This window comes from Gymnoscopelus braueri, assembly GCF_963280865.1.
Source record: "Gymnoscopelus braueri genome assembly, chromosome: 12".
NCBI lineage: Eukaryota > Metazoa > Chordata > Actinopteri > Myctophiformes > Myctophidae > Gymnoscopelus > Gymnoscopelus braueri.
In genome coordinates, this window is record NC_137614.1 from 18,949,301 (window position 1) to 18,970,415 (window position 21,115).

General features: G+C 39.4%; 2 protein-coding genes across 3 annotated transcripts; both read left to right on the top strand.

The window, feature by feature from the left end:
* The first annotated feature begins 460 nt into the window (after positions 1-460).
* On the top strand, positions 461-10,362 carry rer1 (retention in endoplasmic reticulum sorting receptor 1). Of its 2 annotated transcripts, XM_080445313.1 has the most exons (8): positions 461-552; positions 3,016-3,101; positions 3,694-3,798; positions 5,130-5,226; positions 5,943-6,021; positions 6,789-6,924; positions 8,086-8,140; positions 9,781-10,362. In XM_080445313.1, exons 2-8 carry the CDS (start codon positions 3,021-3,023, stop codon positions 9,789-9,791), a joined length of 564 nt encoding a protein of 187 aa, XP_080301439.1. In that variant the 5' UTR covers positions 461-552; positions 3,016-3,020; the 3' UTR covers positions 9,792-10,362. The 2 variants fall into 2 exon arrangements, with proteins under 2 accessions (XP_080301439.1, XP_080301438.1); XM_080445312.1 differs by having other exon boundaries at positions 8,086-10,362.
* Positions 10,363-12,806: 2,444 nt separating this feature from the next.
* tas1r2.2 (taste receptor, type 1, member 2, tandem duplicate 2) lies at positions 12,807-20,187 on the top strand (the record flags this gene model as incomplete). The annotated part of the gene is made up of 7 exons (XM_080443830.1): positions 12,807-12,840; positions 12,975-13,083; positions 14,402-14,699; positions 15,773-16,501; positions 17,605-17,799; positions 18,381-18,501; positions 18,959-20,187. 7 exons carry the CDS (start codon positions 12,807-12,809, stop codon positions 19,888-19,890), a joined length of 2,418 nt encoding a protein of 805 aa, XP_080299956.1. The 3' UTR covers positions 19,891-20,187.
* Positions 20,188-21,115: the final 928 nt, after the last annotated feature.

The window sequence follows — 21,115 nt, forward strand, 5'->3', positions numbered from 1 at the left end:
CGTGCGTCTTTTTCTGAGCTCAACTGCTTTGCCTGCTGTGTTTTCGAGACTTAGGCAGTGTTGCCAGGTCTGCTTATTATAAGCTACTTAGGGCTGTAAAGTTTCTTGTAAATATTAGTAGTTGCTTGTTGCTTGTTCTTAACCTAAAGTGTAGTCCTTCATGTTAAGGACCCCCACATTAATATATATGTGTCAGCGGACCCCCATCTGAAAACATTTTGTGCCAGGGACCCCCATACAAGGTTTGTGTTAAAATGTTTCAAAATGAAATATTCCATATTTTCGTCAAGTTTATATTTATTTATAAATATACATAAATAAATAAATATTTACTCGTATTTTCGCCGAGGTTTAAAGGTCTCATAGCCTAGTCCTAGTCTTTTGGGCTTGTTTTCACAGACCTGGTTGGTTCCCTAGCAAAGTCTGGCAACCCTGGTCTAAGGTCTTCTTTGCGGAAATACTGACGTGTTCACAGTAGCCTGCACGATAGATAGGTAGCTAGTTAGCTGGCTAGGGTAGAAGAGCCGGGGAGTGACACAGCGGCCGCAGCAGGTAAGGAAACGCTGTCATTGAGCATTAACGTTCTCATTTCAATTACAAACCGGTGACGCTCGCAGCTAGAGAAATCAACAAACATAGATTGTAACTATTGTTGTATTCAGTGGTTAACGGTAGCTACTATAGATGGTGTCTTTTTTTAACCAGAGTTAGCTGGCTAAGCTAAGAAACCGTTGCTAGCGAAAGTGCCGTATCTCCGGAAGTGAGTTGTCACATTTACGAAAGGCTTGCTGGTACATGTAGTCCACATTTCCGCATTGTTGGTATTCGTCGACGAGGAGAACGACATGATTTACTACAATCATCGTCCATCCGGTTGTAGCCTGTAACCCATTGGACTTGTGGGAAGTGTAGTGATGTAGTCTGCCATTCAACGTTCATTGCGGGGGACCAGTGGGTGCACTAAAACTACACAACCCAAATTGATATTTGGAGGAAGGGTCAAATTATAAATTTGAGGTTAGTTAGTTAGCTATTCCTTAGGCTAGTATGTAGCCATCGTTAGTACCTTGATAATATGTCTCACGATAACGATGTAAATATTTACAACTGAGCACGATAACGATGTGGATCATGTTGATGCTTTGTTATGAATAGAAAAGGGGAGCTATTTGGTGGTAGTAGAAATTAACTTGTTGGTTTGCTTCCTAGCTAGCAGCTAGCTAACCAGAGACAAGTGTTCAGTTTCATTTCGGTTTTCTTGGTCTTGAATGAATCAGTGTACGGTTTTGTAGCAAAAAAGATAAACCTGCAAGTCCTCCCATACAAAATGAGCTGTACAACCTCGCCTTTCAAGTCCGGCATATAAGGCATTTTGGATCGAAAGCTAAAGCTTCAACAAACCACTGGTTATCAATCTAGAGACGTCCTTCTTGCTCATAGTAGCAGTAAAAATTTCACAATCAGTTTGATAACTGGTGGCTGGAGTTGGTCTACTGACTCCTATCTTAGCTATACTATGCATGCATAGTTCTGCTATTCTTTATTGTGTAGCTGCTGGGCATCAATCTCGACAGCACTTTGCTCTTTTACAGGCAGCATACTACTACTACCTTTAGCTTTTTCCTAATCTGAGAAAAGCAAAAGGGTCTATGATCCTTACGCATGCTTCCTCTAATAAGAGGACAGTACTCAATATAGTGTTACAAAGGCACCTAGGATCCTGCCCACACTTTTTAAAGTTAGGCTGTGTTTCCAAGCAGATCTCAGTTGAAACAACGATACATTGTATCACTTTGATGCCCTCATGACAAAGTGACAATATAAAATACTTCACCTACTGTACATCTCTTCAGAATGAGCACAGTAAACGGTCCTGCCCTATTTACTTTGTCAACTGTTCAAAGATAGTTTTCCCCATCAAGACCAGGGGGTCCTTGCAGCCCATACAATACACTTTTTTTTAGGTCATTCATGATAGATTTTCTTTGGAATCCTCAAATTGATCTAGTCACTAAAGTTGTATGAAGATTACGCAGTCCAAGCTCTAACTTTGTTTCCACAGTTTCAGTGCTTTATAGCCTAAATACAGTTACTTGAACTTGAAAGATGGCCTGATTTTAAACAAATCTAGGGGGTAGCAGTTTATTTAGGACCTTTTTCATAAGACAATATATTTTTTCAAAGGACTGCAAAACAATAACATTAACTTTGGGCTCACATATTATTTTTTTTGCCACTTTTAAGTGTAGAAGCAGTTAAGTTTGGAGCTGTTTACAACTTGTCACCTTTTTCCATGTGACAAATGTGGTTGAACCAAGCAAGTGTCAATCCACCAGTTCCAATCTACTCGAGCTTTGGAGTGCTGGCTAGTTTATTCTCAAACCCATTGCAATCCATAACTAAACTGTCCATTTTACTCTAATTCCTAATAGAGCTCAACTGTTTTTATTTTTGGGTCTAATGCTGATGATTTGTCCGATAATTTTTGTAAAGTTCTCTTATCAATTTGAAAAACGTTGAAAAAAAATTGATTAAAGTTTCTTGAGAACATTTAGCTTATAAGCAAACAAGTAAAATATAAAATACACAAAGTGACATTTGATTTAACCATTTAAGCACTATTTAAAAAAGGGTAAATAGCCAATCTGCAAGCTCACAACAACCCGTGGCAACGCATTTTTAGCTTGTAGATCTGTTATTTAAAAAAAGTCTCAGCCAGGACGATCGGTCTGGCTCTATTTCCTATATAACTACAATAGGGAGGCAGGAACTAACCTTGTTCCCAGTTTTATCTCTATTTCACAATGAGATAATGCTAGGAAAATTGCTACTGAAAGTGTGTCCAGAAGTACAAGAATTATTTATAAGGCTACATGTTGTCCAGCTTACCATAAACATCTGTAGCCCTGTATTTCTTGTACTTTTTCTTGTATGGTTAGACACTTAAGGGTGTAGTTCTTGTCAAGCATAAGGAGGGACTGTTGTTGACGGACATGTCCCTTTTTCTCTCCTCAGACAGAATGTCAGAAGGGGACAGTGTTGGGGATTCAATCCATGGGAAGCCATCTGTAGTCGGTGCATTCTTCACACGTATTGGACAGGTAAGCTGTCTGCAACCTAAAATCATGTATTTATGAGATTGTAAGGCATTTTGGAAAAAGCCAACAAATGTGTCGTTTTTCATATGCATGTCATTCTTCTGACTCATGTATGTAACGTGTTCTAACATTCTCAGTCGGATGCTGTAATGCTCATTTGTATCTAAATGGGTTTGAGGTTTCATCTTGATTTTAATAAAACAAAGTATTGGCTTTCTTGATTTGCAAACATTGTGCCTAAAGCAGGTGAGGGAAACAGTTTAGAATTTAAGGTAACAATCCCATTTACAGCAATCACATTATCTTTATATGTTAACATTGTAAGACGCACTGCTTTTGGATGAACAACATATCCAACTCATACACGATTCATATTTCTTATGCCACCAGTGGAAAATTCAAGGCATTGTGAAAGGAATTGGTGACACTCAATATTATTCTCAATGCATTTTTGGCCCAATGATCCATTTCAAAACATATATAAGTTCTCCTAGACTGTTTCTGTCATTGATGAATGTATGTTGTGTCTTTGTCTTAATGTATTTGCTTTCCATTGGAGTGTTGCATCTTGACTTTTTTGTCTATTCCCTCCCAGATCTATCAGTCATGGCTAGACAAGTCAACACCATTCTATATAGCGCGATGGGCAGCATCTCTACTACTTACTCTCCTCTACATGATCAGAGTGTACATATTACAGGTAAGATGCCATCTGTGTCACTGAAATTGAACAGCGCTTAACAAAAACCTTTAGGCATCAGCTTTTTATTATTACCACACATATTATCATGAAAATGTATCAGTAGTTATTGTGTGGATTAATTTGGGATGTTGATGGGTTATCGTTTGCCCCCGCAGCCACAAACTCTTGATGTGAGGGCCGCGTAGCGCCCCGAACCTCTAGTATTGACAAATAAATACTGAACAGGTTATTGCCAAAGGGGGCAACCAGAGGCCACAATAGTTGCCAATTTACTCAACTATTAATTTCAAGCCTAGCGACATAGGATTACTGGTAGTAGTTTTTATACTGTTCCATATCTTAACTAGATAAAGTGCTCCTCTGAACACAGGTCTCCGCCAGGTCAGGTAGGTTATTGTGGGCCAGCAATGTTCGGAATTCAGTCATAATTATAGACATGATGTGTACCGATTTGCATGTGTAGGAGTAATATAAAAAATGTGTTTTGCAAAAATCTGCCAATCTGCCTCGGCTCTATAATAGGTCATTATAGGCCTCTATATAGATTTAATAGAGATAATGTGTATAGAGTTTGGACAGGAGTAATATCAAAACATTTGTTTTGCAAAAATCGGCCTCCTGGTGGTGCTATAAAAGGCTGATGTGAAAAATGCAGGGCAGAGGTTTTTACTTGGCCTCTACTAGGGAGTGTGTGTACAAAGTTTCACGCCGATCGGTCCAGTTATAGGTAAAAACTCGAATCGGCTTTATAGCGCGGACAGAGGGCAAAACAGTCTCGGCCATGCCTTTGGCCTGACTGTTGGCCTGTGGCCATGACTTACTGCTAAAGTGTTAGCAAAGCCTGTAGAGAGCCTGAAGTTATTGAAGGGTTTGTTTGCCAAAACTTTAGTGTGTTCCTTTACATTGTTGACATTTTCCTGTTTACATTGTGCAGAAACATGCCCTTGGGCAAGTAACCTGTTATATTGGAGCTGTCAATTTGATTAATTTAAATCCTAGCAATTTGAATGCGTTTATGGAATAGCTTTTTTGAGCAGTTTGCAAGTTCACATCTATGCTTATGCCGGTTATGCAATACCAGTTGTACCTTTTGTCAGAGTCTGGGACATAGACAGACAGACAGACACACAGACCGATTTCCCACTCGACACACCCTTGGGTCCTCAGCGATACAAAGGCCAAGTTTGATGTCAAACTGTCCTCGAGTTATGTGGGAGAGACACACAGACTCAGAGACTTCGTGCATTTCACATTTCAGTCACTGCTACACAATAAGTGGCTTATCATTGATGTATTAACATGTTTATGTTATATCACTTGCTTTCCAGGGTTGGTATATAGTTACGTATGCTTTGGGAATCTACCACCTCAACCTGTTCATCGCTTTTCTATCACCGAAAGTGGATCCTTCACTGCTTGACGAAGGCAAGTTTGATATATCAACCGCCGATTGATCCAATGTGATGAGCACGTTTGATTGTGGAAGTTGCTGGGCTATCTTTGAACTTCTGCACATTTAACACCTTTATATCAGAGATGGAGACTTAAATCAAGTGTCAGGAATACCATAGCTTCCTCATGTGTCATGCATAGATACCATACGGTTGCAGTCATGCATCTGACTGCTATACTGAAAGCTTGTTCACAGCAGGTAATTATCAGAGAATGTAAAGCCAGATTTATTTAGTATATTGTATATAGAGAAGCAGTGTCTAACTATACAGTCCATATTTGTTCAAACCATTCCTTGTGGCTGGAAACACAGTTGTGTAACTTTGGATTTCATGGAAGATAAATTCATCCATAATTCTTTCTATTTCTAAAATAGATTTTACTCAACTTCTTACGCATTTAGCTTAAGAAGTATAAAGCTATTTTGGTAAAAGTTCTTGTGTATGTTATGGAAAATGCTTGTAGACTTGTGTAATTTCTATGAAGACAGTCTTACTTAAGAACATAATAAGTAATAGTAAATAGTGTCATTGCATGACATGTTGGGTAGTATGGGTACCTATTACGTTATTATAATTTAACTTATTTTAAATGCTTTTAAAGATGAGGTTGTTGTTTTATACATATGCAGTGGGTTGTTCTTACCTGCCTTTTTAATGAACGCTTCATGTCACCTGTCTCACCTGCAGATGAGGGCCCCGCCCTCCCTACCAAGCAGAACGAAGAGTTCCGCCCATTCATCAGAAGGTTGCCCGAATTCAAATTCTGGTAAGAGCCCACCTCATGTCTCCTTTCCCATCCGTCGTTCTCATCCGCAGAGGGACATTTCAAATGATCTCCTTTCAAATGGCCCTCTGTGGTCTATGGTTGACTCATGTACAGCTCATTTGTTAAAGGATGTAGCAATTTACCATAAACCAAAGATGCTGGGTTGAATGATTATAATTTGTATATGAATGCGTGTGTACGTGCATCTGAGTATCTGGCAGATACTGACTGATTCAGAATTGGTACAGGCATATTAAAGAGACATAATAAAACGGATACATTAACGACATGAGCCTATGTCAGTGATATGGGTTAGAGGTTTCATTTGCCTGGCCAACCAGAACCTCACACTATGCAATAGCCCTCTGTTGTAGTATCAACTCAGCAGCTATTTTTGAAACTATTTCAAGGATGAACTGTAATACTAATCTTATTTACATCCTAATACCAATCTCACGATTGTCATGGTGACTTTTCTGTGCTCAGCTACTGGCAGTGTGCTTTTTGTTTAGTTTCACCCACATGACCTTGTTTCTATGCAAAGTTTGCAAACTCTCTGTCAACTATTTTAACCAAGCAGGAAGTGGTTTTGCATCAGTCAACGCACAATAGGCATTTGCCTGAAGTATGATTTTGAAAGTCCTCGGTTCCTCTTTTAACAAATAATATAAAATGTTGCACCTTAATGAACTAAAAATGCATGCTGCCTCAGGTGGGTGATTACATAGATTGTGTTGTAATGGTTTGTGTCTAATGTTTATCGCCAGGCATTCTGCAACAAAAGGCATCGTCATTGCCATGATTTGCACATTCTTTGAAGCCTTCAACGTGCCAGTGTTCTGGCCTATACTTGTAATGTACTTCATCATGCTCTTCTGCATCACCATGAAGAGGCAGATCAAGGTAAGAAGAAGCACTCACTCACAATGAGCTGCTAGGGCTGTGAACTAACCTCAGAAATCGTCTTAAAAATGCACATGTTTGTAATGCAGACCTGCCAACTTTTATGCATTTTGACATCAAACTAGACTGATAAGATTTGTCCCTCCAAAGCACACAAAAAGCTGGTGACACCTTGTGAGTTTTATTATGCAGTCCTCAATCTATGCGCTTAGCAGAGCACAGATCTCTACCGGCATGCATGTTATAATATTGTCTGATGACATAACTGTGTTCTCCATGTATGTACTGTATATCTCTGTCTCTCTCTCCGTCTCTCTGTGTATGCATCAATACGGTCAGTGCTGTGTGGAAGAGATGCGTGTCGTTGCGATCAAATCTCACCAATGACCAAAACTAGTATATTGACAATGTTGACAAGTCAATGTACAGTAGGTGTAACTGAGAGATTTGCTGGAAAATCTTAGTTTAATCCTGCTCGCATTTCAGAAGCAGGAGCGTAAAAAGGACTAATGTGCGCTCAAGCATGAATGTATGCTTGAGGCTGGTTGAAAAGGCTAGAATTAAGATACAAGGATTTGTCAGTGATGTCACTGTCAGGCGACAGAAGTGATTTCAAAAGCGGTGTATCAAATACTGCCAGGTTTAATTGAAATGATCAAATATTGCGTGATGCCTACTAATCAAATTATTACAATATACAGTGCATTTCCCCCCCAAAGTCGATAATTATTAGAGGCTCAATTATTCATTTGACAGCCCTAAGCTGCTGAGTCGGGCCACAGTTCAGCCATTACAGATGGCTGTGTTTCTATTTTTGTCATACGGGTATGACCACATTATTCACATAACTGTTCTGCATCAGTGCAAGGCTGCACAATAGATTTTAAAGGTGAAGGGTTGAATGATATTGATTTGAACAGTTGAGCAGACCTGTAACATAAGTGAAATACCTTTCCCAGCAGGTCATCTGAAACACCTTTCCCTTATGGTGGGCCATGATCGCAACCTGTTGTGATTTTAGAATTAGAATACTAGTCAGTATTGCTTTCATTAATTGAGCACCTTCCATAGACAGCAGAGTCTCTACCTGCACTGGTGGAGTTCTTGAAGAAACGGCGAATGCCTATTGCTAATTCTCCTTTCTTCCCCTCTCATCTCCAGCATATGGTCAAGTACAGATACCTACCATTCACACACGGGAAGAGGACTTACAAAGGCAAGGAAGACACAGCGAAACCTTTTGCTAGCTAAAAACATCCCTCTCCCCTCCTTAACATTTGGAATTAAAAAACAAAAAAGAAAGTGACAAAAAAAAGTGGGGGGGTAACTAGGGGACAGTGATTTATTTTATTATTTTGGTGAGGTTGGGGGGTAAAAAATATTCAATTTGAAAAAAGAGTTTTGATTCATGGAGGGACAGTGTTGGATGAAGTTAGCAGTGGAAAGGATCAAGTTAGTCTGGAAAATGTTGCCTTTGTTTATTTAATGATGGGTATGGGCTTTTCATATAGTGAGCTCGTAGGTGAGACAGTGCCAGTTTTTGCCCTTTTTCTTTTGCCCTATGGGGGGTAAGTAACAAGTCACCTGGAAGCTGTCGCACTGAAAGTAATTGCATTGTAATGGCACTTCCAGTAATATCTGTCTCCAAATTGAAACAATAGCTGCCACATTTTGATTTCATTACGCCGGTACCTTGAAAGTAAATGAGCAAAAATGGTACCAAGTAGATGTAAGACTGAAAAAGTTATATTTGAACTACATCAGAGGTTTCCCATGTTGAAAGAATTATTTTGTCTGTTGTGATCAATTGTGCTGCTGCTCTGGCCTTGAGAGTGTCCTACTCAACTGTCCTCTGTACTAGATTTGTAGTTTTGTTTAGATTAGTCAAATTTTTCTTTCTTGAATATGCATTCATTAAACATACAGGTTGCTCATCATAATGATAGCAATTTCATTGCCAAAATAATAAAATTGTATTGACATAATCACTTGTGTCACAAAAAGTAATTCTTAACCACTTGAACCCTAAAGTCTCTATTCAGGGGAGACCATTCGGTGAAAATGGCTCATCTACTGTACAAGCTCACAATGTATCGCAGTGTGTTGTGAGCTCATAGATGGACTATTTTTGGCAAAGAAATTTGGGGTTGAGAGAAGATAAACTAAAAGGACTAGACTAATAGAGCGGGTTTAAGTGGTTAATTGGCTGTCAGCAGATATTACTGTAGTTGCTAACATAAATCTGTGGATGGTGTGATCATTGTTGATATAACCTGTACACCTTCATGGATGGTTATAGTTGTCTTCATTCCATTTTGTTTTTCTTGCGACAATCGTTGGATGCATAATTCAAGTCCAGCATCACTAACCCAAGCCCGTTTTAGCCTGCTATAGCCCTTACCCTACCATTTGTCTTAGTTCTCTGCTTTTGCGTCTTGTAGAGCACAGCAGAAATGGGAGTACTGTGTCATCAAGCACTCCAGGAAACCAAATTATATATAACAATTTTATTGGGGGGTGGGTGGGTGCATTGCTTGAAATTGAATGCCAATGATTTTTACATATTTAATTTTGTGATTGAATATATTTTTATTTTAACTGAATCCTATTGTACCTGAAAAGTGTGCTGCCAGTATTCTCTTTTAATAAAGTTCAATTGGGAATAAATTTCAACTTTCAAGACCATTTGCGCTTTGAAACCTCTAGTGAAATAAGAGTTTGAAAGCCCAGGGTCCATTCCATTTAAACTGATTAGCTGCTGTACTCCTCCCTTGCCTTCTGTGTTAAAGCAAATCGTTGTGGTAAAATCTCTAACCATTCCAAGCAAAAATATTCTTCTCTCTCTTTCTTTTGCAGAGGAAACATAAGAAAATTGAGATTGAGAGCTTTTATTGTAAGAAATGGATGAAGGGGGATCGCAGCTTCTCTCTCTCTGTCCCTCTGATTTTTGTTTTTTGACATTTAGCAGTATGCTGGATAACCTAACAAGTGTTGGCAGTCATATTTTTGGTATCCAGAGAGGTATCTTGATTTTTGTTTTGTTCTTTTGAAACCTTGATCAGCACTGTAGTGAGGGATCAAAACCTTTTTTTCCTGTAAAAAGTTCATGTTCCAAGGGGGATTGTCTTGAGGATTTGTATATATATTTTAAAAATCTGAAATTGTTTTGAGATTATTTTTCATTATTTCTTTAAACCATAATACAGTTTTCTGAGTGTTCAATTAAAAACCCATCATTATTTGAAAAAATAAAAATAAAGCAGAACTGGTTTATTGGATTACAGATCGGATTTGATTTATTAAATATGTTTCTAATGGAATAGATTGCATGTTATTGGTTTCTTGTGCCACAGTTATAAAAATGAAAACTTGATTTTAATAACTAAGTGTAATTTTTTCACTTCAAATGCTATTAAAGAGACTGTGTCCCTTCAAGCAGTATGTTGATGTGTCAGTTTCATATATTTAGGCCTTCTGTAGAGTTGAAGCAATTCTCTAAAGATCTGAACCTAAATGACTAAATCTTCTTATATATGATGATCAAGCTTGTATACATCATGATATTCACTTTATAAGCTCGTTAGACCCACAAATTCAAATCCCCTTCTTCACATACCAAGATGGATTTGATTTAGTTTGTGCTGAAGTGCAGCACTTAAACATCTGTTCACAGTGAATGTAAGTATGACACTTAAATGCCACAGCTCAGTGCCATATTTCTAATTACTTACAGTAGGCATTCACATAATTCTTTTTTATTTTTTTTATTGACCTTTATTTATTCAGGGTAGTCCGTTGAGAGCAAGCTCTCTTTTGCAAGGACGCCCTGAGTACAACACAGATACAATATATACAATAGAAAGCAATAAGCAGTGAAGTAATGATATAGTATAGAAGAACATTAAAGAAAATAATAATAATACAGAGAATATAGAGAATACACATGATGTAAAATCACAATGGATGTGCAAAACAGGTACATTCTTTATGTAATACCTCATTGAGAAGAACCTTAAAAGACTATGGAGATTAGACTATCCAGTTTCAGAGAGACCTGGAGTTTATTCCATTTGTCAGGGCCATAAAATGAAAAAGCTGATTTTCCTTGTTCGCTATTCATTCGAGGAATTTTAAGAGAAATGTATGCTTGTGAGATATCCCGAAGGGTTGGTATTTAAAAAAGAAGATAAATACAATGGGAGCTTGCCACACAGGGCCTTATAAACAAATAAAACACAATGTTCTCTACGAGTGGTGAGAGAAGACCTACCTAGGTTTTCATATAAAGTACAGTGATGAGTATAAAATCCATCACCGGTGATGAAGCGTAATGCACTATGGTACACTGCATCGAGAGGTTTTAGTATGGATATTGAGGTATGCATGTACAGCACATCTCCATAGTCAAACACAGACATAACTACAGCTTGAACAATCATCCTTCTATTAGAGAGGGAGAAGCAAGCCTTATTTCTATATAGGAAACCAATTTTTCCCTTTAGCTTTCTTATTAGCTGTTCAACATGAATTTTATAAGTAAGCTTCACGTCTAACCAAATGCCGAGGTATTTGTATGATGTAACAAATTCAATTTGTTCACCGTCAAGAGTATGTATGCCTAAAGAGGCATTTGTATTTAAAGCTTGTGTAAACAGCATACATTTAGTTTTTTTTAGAATTTAAGACCAGCTTGAGTTTTACTAGAGCTAATTGGAACCTGTTAAAAGCGGACTGGAGGTTAGCTATGGCTAGGTCGGTTGAGGGGGCAATACTATACAGAATTGTATCGTCCGCATAGTAATGGACGTCGCATTGCGAGGTGGGAATGATCTAACAGGCTACAAACATAAGGAAGCTCAACAGCGTTGCACGAGCAATTTCTTTCTCAGCATGTCGTACATTCATTGCCAGGGCATCAATCATGTTGGAGCAATATTTCAGTTTATGCAAATTGACTAAATTGATTATAAGAAGGACATTCATTGTGTTTAACTGTCAGTGTCCAAGTCGAGCAGTGGTTGGAAAATGTAATGTACACAATTATGTTTTCAAAATCTGAAATGTAGGGGCGCCAATTTCCGAGTGGTTAGGCGTGTATAGGCCCTGTTGCCTGACAGCGAGACCCTGGTTCTTGGGTCTGGTGGACCGTTGCTGCATGTCACTACATGATGTTTCCTGTCTCTACACTTTGTAGCTATCAATACAAAAAAAGGCTTGAAAAGGCCCCCCCATCACAATCACTGTTATTATCACTCTAATAACAGTGATTACAACAATCTGCTAATGAAATGTTGGCTGAAGGTTGTAGTTTTCATGCAGCATCTGCACTTGATTGATTGATTGAATACTTTATTAGAGAGAAATGCAAACAGCACGAGTACAGTCAACGAGTACAAAAGGATAACCCAAAAAAGTCCTGTGGACTTGTTTCAATTGAGGTCCTATGTATTCAATTCAACATAGCATAAAAATCACACCCAGTGTGAAGTGGGCGGTGTGGTCACAGTGGTCATCATAGTGATGGAAGTTCACTTAAAGAAAAGTAATATTGTGGACCAACCATTGTACACCCCTAACTTAAAAAAAAACATAAATGTGTTTTTTTAAAGTGCATAGTCCTATTTATAGGGCTATGCACATGTGTCATGTTTCACTAGCCAATCACAGTCCTGAATAGACTGTGATTGGCCAATCACGGTGCAGGGTTAGGGGGGTACACTGGTGGCCAATCACAGCACAGGATTGGGGGGGTGCAAATGTCCAAACCTCACATATAGGGGCGGTTTCACGACTGTCCAATAGGCTAGATTAGTCATTGCCGTGTGTATTTTCTCCGTCCATTTGCAAACAAATATCTCGCATGAATTGCCTACTGAATGGAAATGAGCATAGTGGGTGTGCCAGCCATTCAGAAAGGTACTTAATGCTACTGGCACAGACGGACGCCACATCAGATTGATCAAATGTCAAACCAACAATGAAGCAATTGCTCCTCTCTCTGTGTCTATTGGGATTTCTTCCACACGTCTTACTTGAATGTTCTCTCACAGCCTCTGAGTTTAAGCTCAAAGGAGATCATTTACTAGGGGGCCTGTTTGTTGTTCATAATGTCGGCAGCTCTACTATTCAATACAGACCAGTGGCCATCGATTGCTCCAGGTAAGCATTATTGTGGCAGCTACCTTTGCATTTACAATTAAAGATGAGTGTATCATTCTTTCAGCTGTTTAGAGTAAAGGATGATATACTTTTGTTTATAGGTCCCACACTGCAGGATGGGTCTTTCTAGCTATATCCAGACACTTGGTGGCCTTATCACAATTTAATCTGCTTTGGAAACCGTTGCCTCTAAATAGTTTTGAGCACACAGTGCAAACACTGCTGACATACTGTACTTAAGTGCGCCTGGAGGTACAGAGGCTGACTAGTTCAATTCTCTGCGCTGACAGGAGGATGTAGTGTAGCCTGTGTTTCCCAAAACAATTGGTCGGGACACTTTTTTGGGGTCTTGGAACCGTTAAGTAAATATCCCTTCTTTTGTTTACATTAACTACAAAGAAAAGTATTTCAAAAGATTTTCAAAAAGAAAAGAAGGTTAAAAAACAATAAAATAAAATCAAGCATCTCATCTATTGGACAAAATCAAGACTAATTGCCAAATGTATAAAGACACAGATGCATCTTGTGAGCGCTGCAAGGCTGCTCCCGGCAACACTTATGTTTTGGCAATGCTCCAGTCTCTCATGTTTCTGGTCAAATATATTTAAAACCTTTTCGGAAAGGCATGACACACAAATAAAACCGTGCCCATTGACCGCACATTTGAGCTTGTAGATTGGCTGTTTTCACTATTTTTGAAATAGGGCATAAGTGGTTCATTTATGTAATGTATTTGTGTAAGTTTGGGTCCCAGGGAGACACCAAACGTATCTTTTTGGTCTCGAGATGAAAACGTTTGGGAAACTCTGATGTAGCTTATTTCTGCTGTCAGGCTGGTAACAACGCTGTCAGAGCCCCTGAATAAACCCCTAGTGTTAACTCTGACTGTAACATTTGACCCATAAGTAAGTAAATAAGTACCCATATGTCAATTTTTGACAGGTGTGTAAATGTACCCATATGTCTCAGGCATTGAGGAGTGCACTGTGACCTCTTTATCATGACAGATCAGGCGTAGGACAGGCCTACAACACCATGGCTTAACTGCGTGAACCCATAGTGTCTCTATCCTGGGACAAACATTTCATGAAAATATCAGCTCTACAAGCTCACAATGCGTCGCAAAGCTTGTAGGCTATTTGAGGCGAAGATCTTTAGTGATTTAGGGTATAGACCCCTTGGGGTCAACTAAGTATACAGTATAGGGTTTAAGTGATTCATTGATTTTGTTTTATAACAAATGAATCCTCTTCTAAACTGTTCTTCATTCTGATAACTGAACCCATTGACCTGCAACACATTTCCTTCTTCCATTTAGGCACACGTTCTCCGTATCAAATTATCGCCACTTTCAAATGATGAAGTTCTCTGTAGAGGAGATCAACAATTCTACTACCCTCCTGCCAAATGTATCAGTCGGTTATGAGGTATTTGACCACTGCTCAGACGTCCTTAACTTCCCGTCTATTCTGAATCTCATATCAGACAATGGTTTGATAAAACCTCCGAGAAAACCAAATGGACCAATGTCTAAAATCATAGGTGTGATTGGCCCAATGGGAAGTACGGAGGCCCTCACAGTGGCCCCCTTTTTCATGATGAATCTCATCCCGATGGTAAATATTGCTACATTTAGTTTCTATTGTATTTTTCAAGAGCACTCTGACCAGTCAAATGTTATTTAGACATTTTCTGGTAGTTAAGTTGCTTAAAGAGTCAGTGGATGTTTGTCCACAGACTCTTCTCAGAAGCATTGTGCCATTCCAGCAGCTAGCTAGAGGATGTAGCCAATAATAATAATAATAGTCTGTATTGTCCCCACAGGGATAGGCCTATTTGTCTTCACAGTCTGTTCAACAGAAAAACACATAACCACATAGCACAAAACAAAGTAGCACACAACACAACACCAAGACAATACATGAGGTCCCCACTATACACAAAAAATATCCGCAAGGCAGTTTGTTTAACGACAAAACTCCAGGGGATGATCAGTGACATTTGTTATTGTAAGTGCTAAGCGTGTGATGGCCTTATTGTTCATATTGTTTTGTCTTTGCAGCAACCCATTAAAACCGGGAAAGCTTCTGTGTCATTTTAGCGTCACAATCATTTTAACCATATTTTATACTTTGGCTATTAAAAAATAGCAGATATACAAGCTCATATCACGCTATGATCTTGTAGATCTGCAATTTTTTGAAGAGTCGTGAAAATTCTGCAAATCTTTGAATATATAGTTTTAAAGCAAACATTTTTAACTCAAATCGACACAATTTAAACACAATTTTCAATTGCGAGTGTCTGTACCCACACTTGCGCCAAAATGACGCAAGCAGCAGACATTTATTTTAAAGTTAATACATATCTGCCTGGAAATGTTGTTGTGTTCCAAAATATGATCGGCAGTATTTGTTTTGGAGTGGTACTTCCCTAATTTTGTTTCGAACTGAATTCCGGGAATCACATTTCTAACAGACCCGTAGTACGTAGGTGTTAATTATTTTATGGATACTGCTAATGGTTAATGCTAAATGGATGTTACACAACATTATGACTTTAAACATTTACTTTACTACTGTGTTGATCATTTGTACTAATATACAAATATTGGCTTATCGGCTAAAAAGGGATCATCGAGACTTATAGATACACAAAAGGGAACTTCACTCTGTGACTCTGTTGACAGGTCAATTATGCGGCTTCAAGTTCCAAGCTTTCATCAAAGGAGAAATATCCTTCCTTCCTCCGAACAGCACCTTCCAATAAAGATAATATAGAGCTGATTGTTCGAATCCTACTGAAGTTCGACTGGCGCTGGGTCGCCTTCGTCAAGAGTGATGACGCCTACGGCAAAGACGGCATGGAATTATTCAAAGAACAGATCAACGGCACCAACATCTGTTTGGCATCTGCCCAAGCTCTCACCGAATATACAAATTACACTGCCACGTTGAATGAAATAGAGGAACTACACATACCAATTATTATTGTTTTTGCCTCACCAAGGTATGCCGTACACCTCATCCATTCTGCGATAAGGCTTAATATCAGTAAGAAGGTGTGGATAGCAGCAGAAGGCTGGGCAAAGAACAAAGACCTCCCCAAAGTGAAAGGAATTGAAAAGATCGGAACTGTACTTGGCATCACTGAGTCAGAGGTGGCGATACCTGCATTTGACAATTTTATAAATTCCTACAAATACAAGAAGACATGTGCTGATGATGCTGGCCAAAATATATTTTGCAATCAAATTTGCAACTGCAGTCATGTACGTCCAGAAGAAGTCATTGCGCAGGATCCCTCTTTTTCTTTTTCCATTTATTCAGCGGTGTACTCGCTTGCTCACGCCTTGCACAATGTGTTACAATGTGGAGATGGCCAATGCCGGAACAATTTTACAGTGTACCCGTACATGGTAAGTATGTGCTCGCTAGGCCTACGAGTAGGCTAATTTGGAAATGAGTTGCCATGTAAACACACTAAACAACAATTGTGCTAAATGGCACTGGAAGTGGTTCTTTGGCTCGTAATCATATAGGGAACCGCTTTTTGGTGCTATAAATAGCACCATAAAGGTGCTATATCACAGGGGTTCCCAAACACTGGGAAAACTTAACGATTAGTGAAAATGGCTGCTATTTTCACATATTTTGAAATAGAGCTTAAATTATGAATTCATAGAATATTTTTGTATGTTTGGGTCCCAGGGTTACAATTTAGGACAAAATGATCTTTTAGGTCTTTGCTAAAAATGTTTGGGAACCTCTGCTATATACTGTAGGACCTTTGTCAAATGATGCTACTGTATGTGGAACCAATAAAGGTGCCTAAACTAAAGGGCAGTACAAGCTCCTGCTGACCTTTGAACTTTTCTTCGGAAAGGGAGGTGATGTAACTACAAATCTTTCCGAACTTCTGATGGGCGGTCTCAGAACTTTTTCTCAGAACTTGTGCATCCCCAGATGTCTTGAAGGCCAATACATGCTCCTTCTGATGTCGGAAAAAACGTCCGGTTCGGACAGCCTTTCCGAATTAGTTCAGAGAGTCAGGACATCTGGGGACAGTGGGGGTGCACGAGTTCTGAGAAAAAGTTCTGAGACCTGGGCCCATCAGAAGTTCAGAATGACGTCAATTATACATCACCTCCCTTCATTGCCCTTGACTTAAAGTTCATCGCCCTTGACTCTTGACTTTTGGGGGCTTTTTCGTGAGCTTATCATAGCACACAATAATGGTAGGCTATCCGCACAACACTGCATATAAAAGCTAAAAAAATAAGAATTATTGAAAAATTCCTATAAATCCACAAAATCTCTATGCTAATTAATCACTAATTAAAACACTCATGAGAAACACTAATATTGTCATTACAGGTTGATCCTTTCCCATCTTTATGGTCAATGTATGTGTATTATTTTCTTGTTGAACTATGGTTTACTTGAACCACATGTGGGAGCATAGCCTACCCAAGTATTGCTCATCATTTCTGCTTTGTGTCCCTTCTTCAGGTCCTAACTGAAAAAGTCAAACTTTACACTTTTAAACAGGACTGTTCAGTTTGATAAAAGTGGTGACCCTATGCACAAGGACTACTCAATAGTCTTCTGGAACAGCAGTGGCCAGCTAGAGAAGGTTGGCTTTTTTAAAACTAATCCAGTGGTCCGGTTATCCATTAATGACTCCGCAATTCAGTGGCACACAACAAATGGAACAGTAAGTAGTCAATCCAAATTTGTTTTCTCATTTTCAGGATGTAGTATGAGGATATGAGATCAAGCCATGTCAAGAGGGTCTTTATTGAATTAGATATAGTATAGTATATCTGAATTAATCGTTTCAACTGCATTACTGTAGCTCAAATACGGAACCAATGAAAAACTTTATGAGGCTGTATATTACCATAACCTCTGTTTGACATGCCCTCAAGTTTGGGCATTTTAGGTGGATGTTTTATGTATTTTTTTGTTGGGTCAAATCGTTTTGGTTAACCACTTAAACCCTATACTTTGCTGTGTGCCAATAGCAAAAAATATCAGATTTACAAGCTCACACTGCGTTACATTGTGAGCTTGTAGATCTGATATTTTCGGCAAACATGCCCAGAACACGGATGCTAGGTTCATGTGGTTAATGTCCTCACTGACTTTTGATACTGTTTACTGCGTCTGTCTGTCTGTCTGTCTGTCTGTGTGTGTGTGTGTGTGTGTGTGTGTGTGTGTGTGTGTGTGTGTGTGTGTGTGTGTGTGTGTGTGTGTGTGTGTGTGTGTGTGCGCATGCATGTGTGCTTTGTGTAGGTCCCTGAAGCAGTGTGTTCTCATGAATGTGATCCAGGTTACGCAAAGGTCCAAGATGGCGTCCACAAATGTTGCTTCCATTGTGAAATCTGCCCAAATGGCTCCTATGTGAACACAACAGGTATGTAAATGACAAACCGGAGGTGGAGAACAATTCTGCTCTGACACAAGTTCATTAAACTACATGATATATATACAGTATATATCCTATCTTAAAATGGGCTAATGGGAGGCTCGGCCACGTCACTCTAACATAAACAAATCCGATACCCGAAAACGAGCGCTCCTTTTTCAATTTCACTGGTTTTCCAATTTCCCTGCCACACACACACACACACACACACACACACACACACACACACACACACACACACACACACACACACTCACACACACACACACACACACACACACACACACACACACACACACACACACACACACACACATACACACACACACACACACACACACACACACACACACACACACACACACACACACACACACACACAGTGACAGAGGTATACATAACCCAACGTAATACTGTTGAATTTCCCCTCTCCCCTGTCAAACAGAGGACGCCTACAACTGCATCAAATGCAAGGACACCGAGTGGTCTAACCCAGGAAGTATATTTTGTAGTCCACGGTCAGTAGAATATGTCCCTTTCTCAGAGCCAGGGGCCATACTGATCATGTTTGCGACTGGAGGCTTGGTGTGCCTTTCAACAGCGATGGCCATTCTCTTTGCCATTAACTACAACACGCCAATTGTCAAGTCTGCTGGAGGACCGATGTGCTTCCTCGTCTTGGGCTGCCTAAATGTGTCTAGTATCAGTGTGTTCTTTTACTTTGATAAGCCAACAATTGCCAGATGTATCCTAAGGTATTTGCCATTCCTATTGTTTTACACTCCCTGTCTAGCTTGCTTCGTAGTGCGCTCTTTTCAAATTGTTTGCGTCTTCAAAATGGCAGCGAAATTCCCCAAGTTCAACAGCTGGTGGATTAAATATAATGGACAATGGCTTGTCATCACAGGGGCCTTTGTTACCCAAGCCTTTGTGCTTCTTGTTCAGTACACAGCGGACACCCCCAAACCCTACAATGAAACAGATTGGTACAAAGACAAAATAATACTCTGCTGTTACCTGGGCGAAGGTGGAGGTTTCTATATTGCTCTTCTTTTGCTAGGGTCTTTGTGTTTCTTTTGCTTTATATTTTCCTACATGGGGAAGGACCTCCCAAAAAACTACAATGAGGCCAAAGCAATAACCTTCTGCCTTATCCTGCTTATCCTCACCTGGATCGCCTTTGCCACTGAATATGTGATGTATCGCGGAAAGTACATCCAAATTCTGAATGCAGCTGCAGTGCTGTCCAGTCTCTATTGCATCCTGCTCTGGTATTTTCTGCCCAAGTGCTACATCATAATATTTCAGCCCCAAAAGAACACACAGCAGTACTTCCAAGGTCTTATTCAGAGTTATACCAAAACCATTAGCATGTAGCACAGGCTGTTTAGATCAGTGGTTCTCAAAGTAGTGTCCAGAGACCCTCAAGGTTCCTTGACAGGGTTCCTGATAGACCCTTACAGGTCTATAACTCTGAGAGTGTGCAAATGGAACCTAATCGATCCTAATCCCTCACAGTTATTGAGGTCCTTGAGATTAAAATGTTTGAGAACCACTGGTTTAGATACATTCCAAATGCAGGTGAACAGCAGGCATGATTAGACTACTGTAGCAAGACTTACAAAGGGCCTTTGTGGACTAGGCACCTAGGCTTTGGAATGCCCTGTCCGAGGATCTTATAGGCTAGCAGAATCAGTGTCCTTTTTTAAATCGCTTCTGAATACACAATACGTTAAGTGATTTTCCTAAATGTATGTGCTTATGTCAGCTCTGATTGCATAACTTGTTTTATCTGCTGACTAAGAATGCTGTTTTTAGTTTTAGTTTTTTTTGTTGCTGTTGTTTGCTGTAAAGCACTTTGTTAGCCTGGCTCCACCCCCTGAATCTTCTGAATAATGGAGTGAAACGAAATGAAAATTCAGGCTGAGTGTCAGGCTAGCACTTTGTAACAATGTTTGGAAAAGCGCTATACAAATAACTTCTTTATCATTATAAATTATACTCTATGCTGAATAAAGTGACACAGAAAATCCAATAACTTGGTGTTTTATTTAATTTCCCCTGACAATAATTGATCAAGATAAAAACATAACTGTGTGTGTGTGTGTGTGTGTGTGTGTGTGTGTGTGTGTGTGTGTGTGTGTGTGTGTGTGTGTGTGTGTGTGTGTGTGTGTGTGTGTGTGTGTGTGTACCAAGATAAGACCTTTATTGATTCCACTGGGGAAATTCAGGTGCCAAAGACAGTACAGCAGTTGAAAATACAGATTACAGGGCAAGGAAAATAAAGTAGGCTACTGTAGATAGAGCATGCTGGAGAGACATCACAGTCAAGGCAACACCATCAGTGAGGTGACAAACAGAAAAAAGTATATATATAAACTATAAAAAGTACTCCTCGGAGCACAGGTCTCTGCCAGCCAGGTCAGGTAGGTTATTTGTGGGCAAGCAATGTTCGGAATACAGTCATTGGAATCTGTAAAGTTGAGGGATTCATGATTAAGTTGTTGCACAGACACGATATGTTGATTTGTGGGAGTGTAGAATATAGTTTTGTGTTTGAATTACTGTTAATTGTGTTGTTCTTAATGTGAAGTGGCTTTTT

Bases quoted from the DNA above. Each gene is read 5' to 3' on its own strand.
- rer1 (XM_080445312.1), top strand. From the start codon at position 3,021: ATGTCAGAAGGGGACAGTGTTGGGGATTCAATCCATGGGAAGCCATCT. The intron at 5,227-5,942 runs GCAAGTTTGATA...TCTCACCTGCAG, and splicing joins TCCTTCACTGCTTGACGAAG to ATGAGGGCCCCGCCCTCCCT. The intron at 6,022-6,788 runs GTAAGAGCCCAC...GTTTATCGCCAG, and splicing joins TTGCCCGAATTCAAATTCTG to GCATTCTGCAACAAAAGGCA.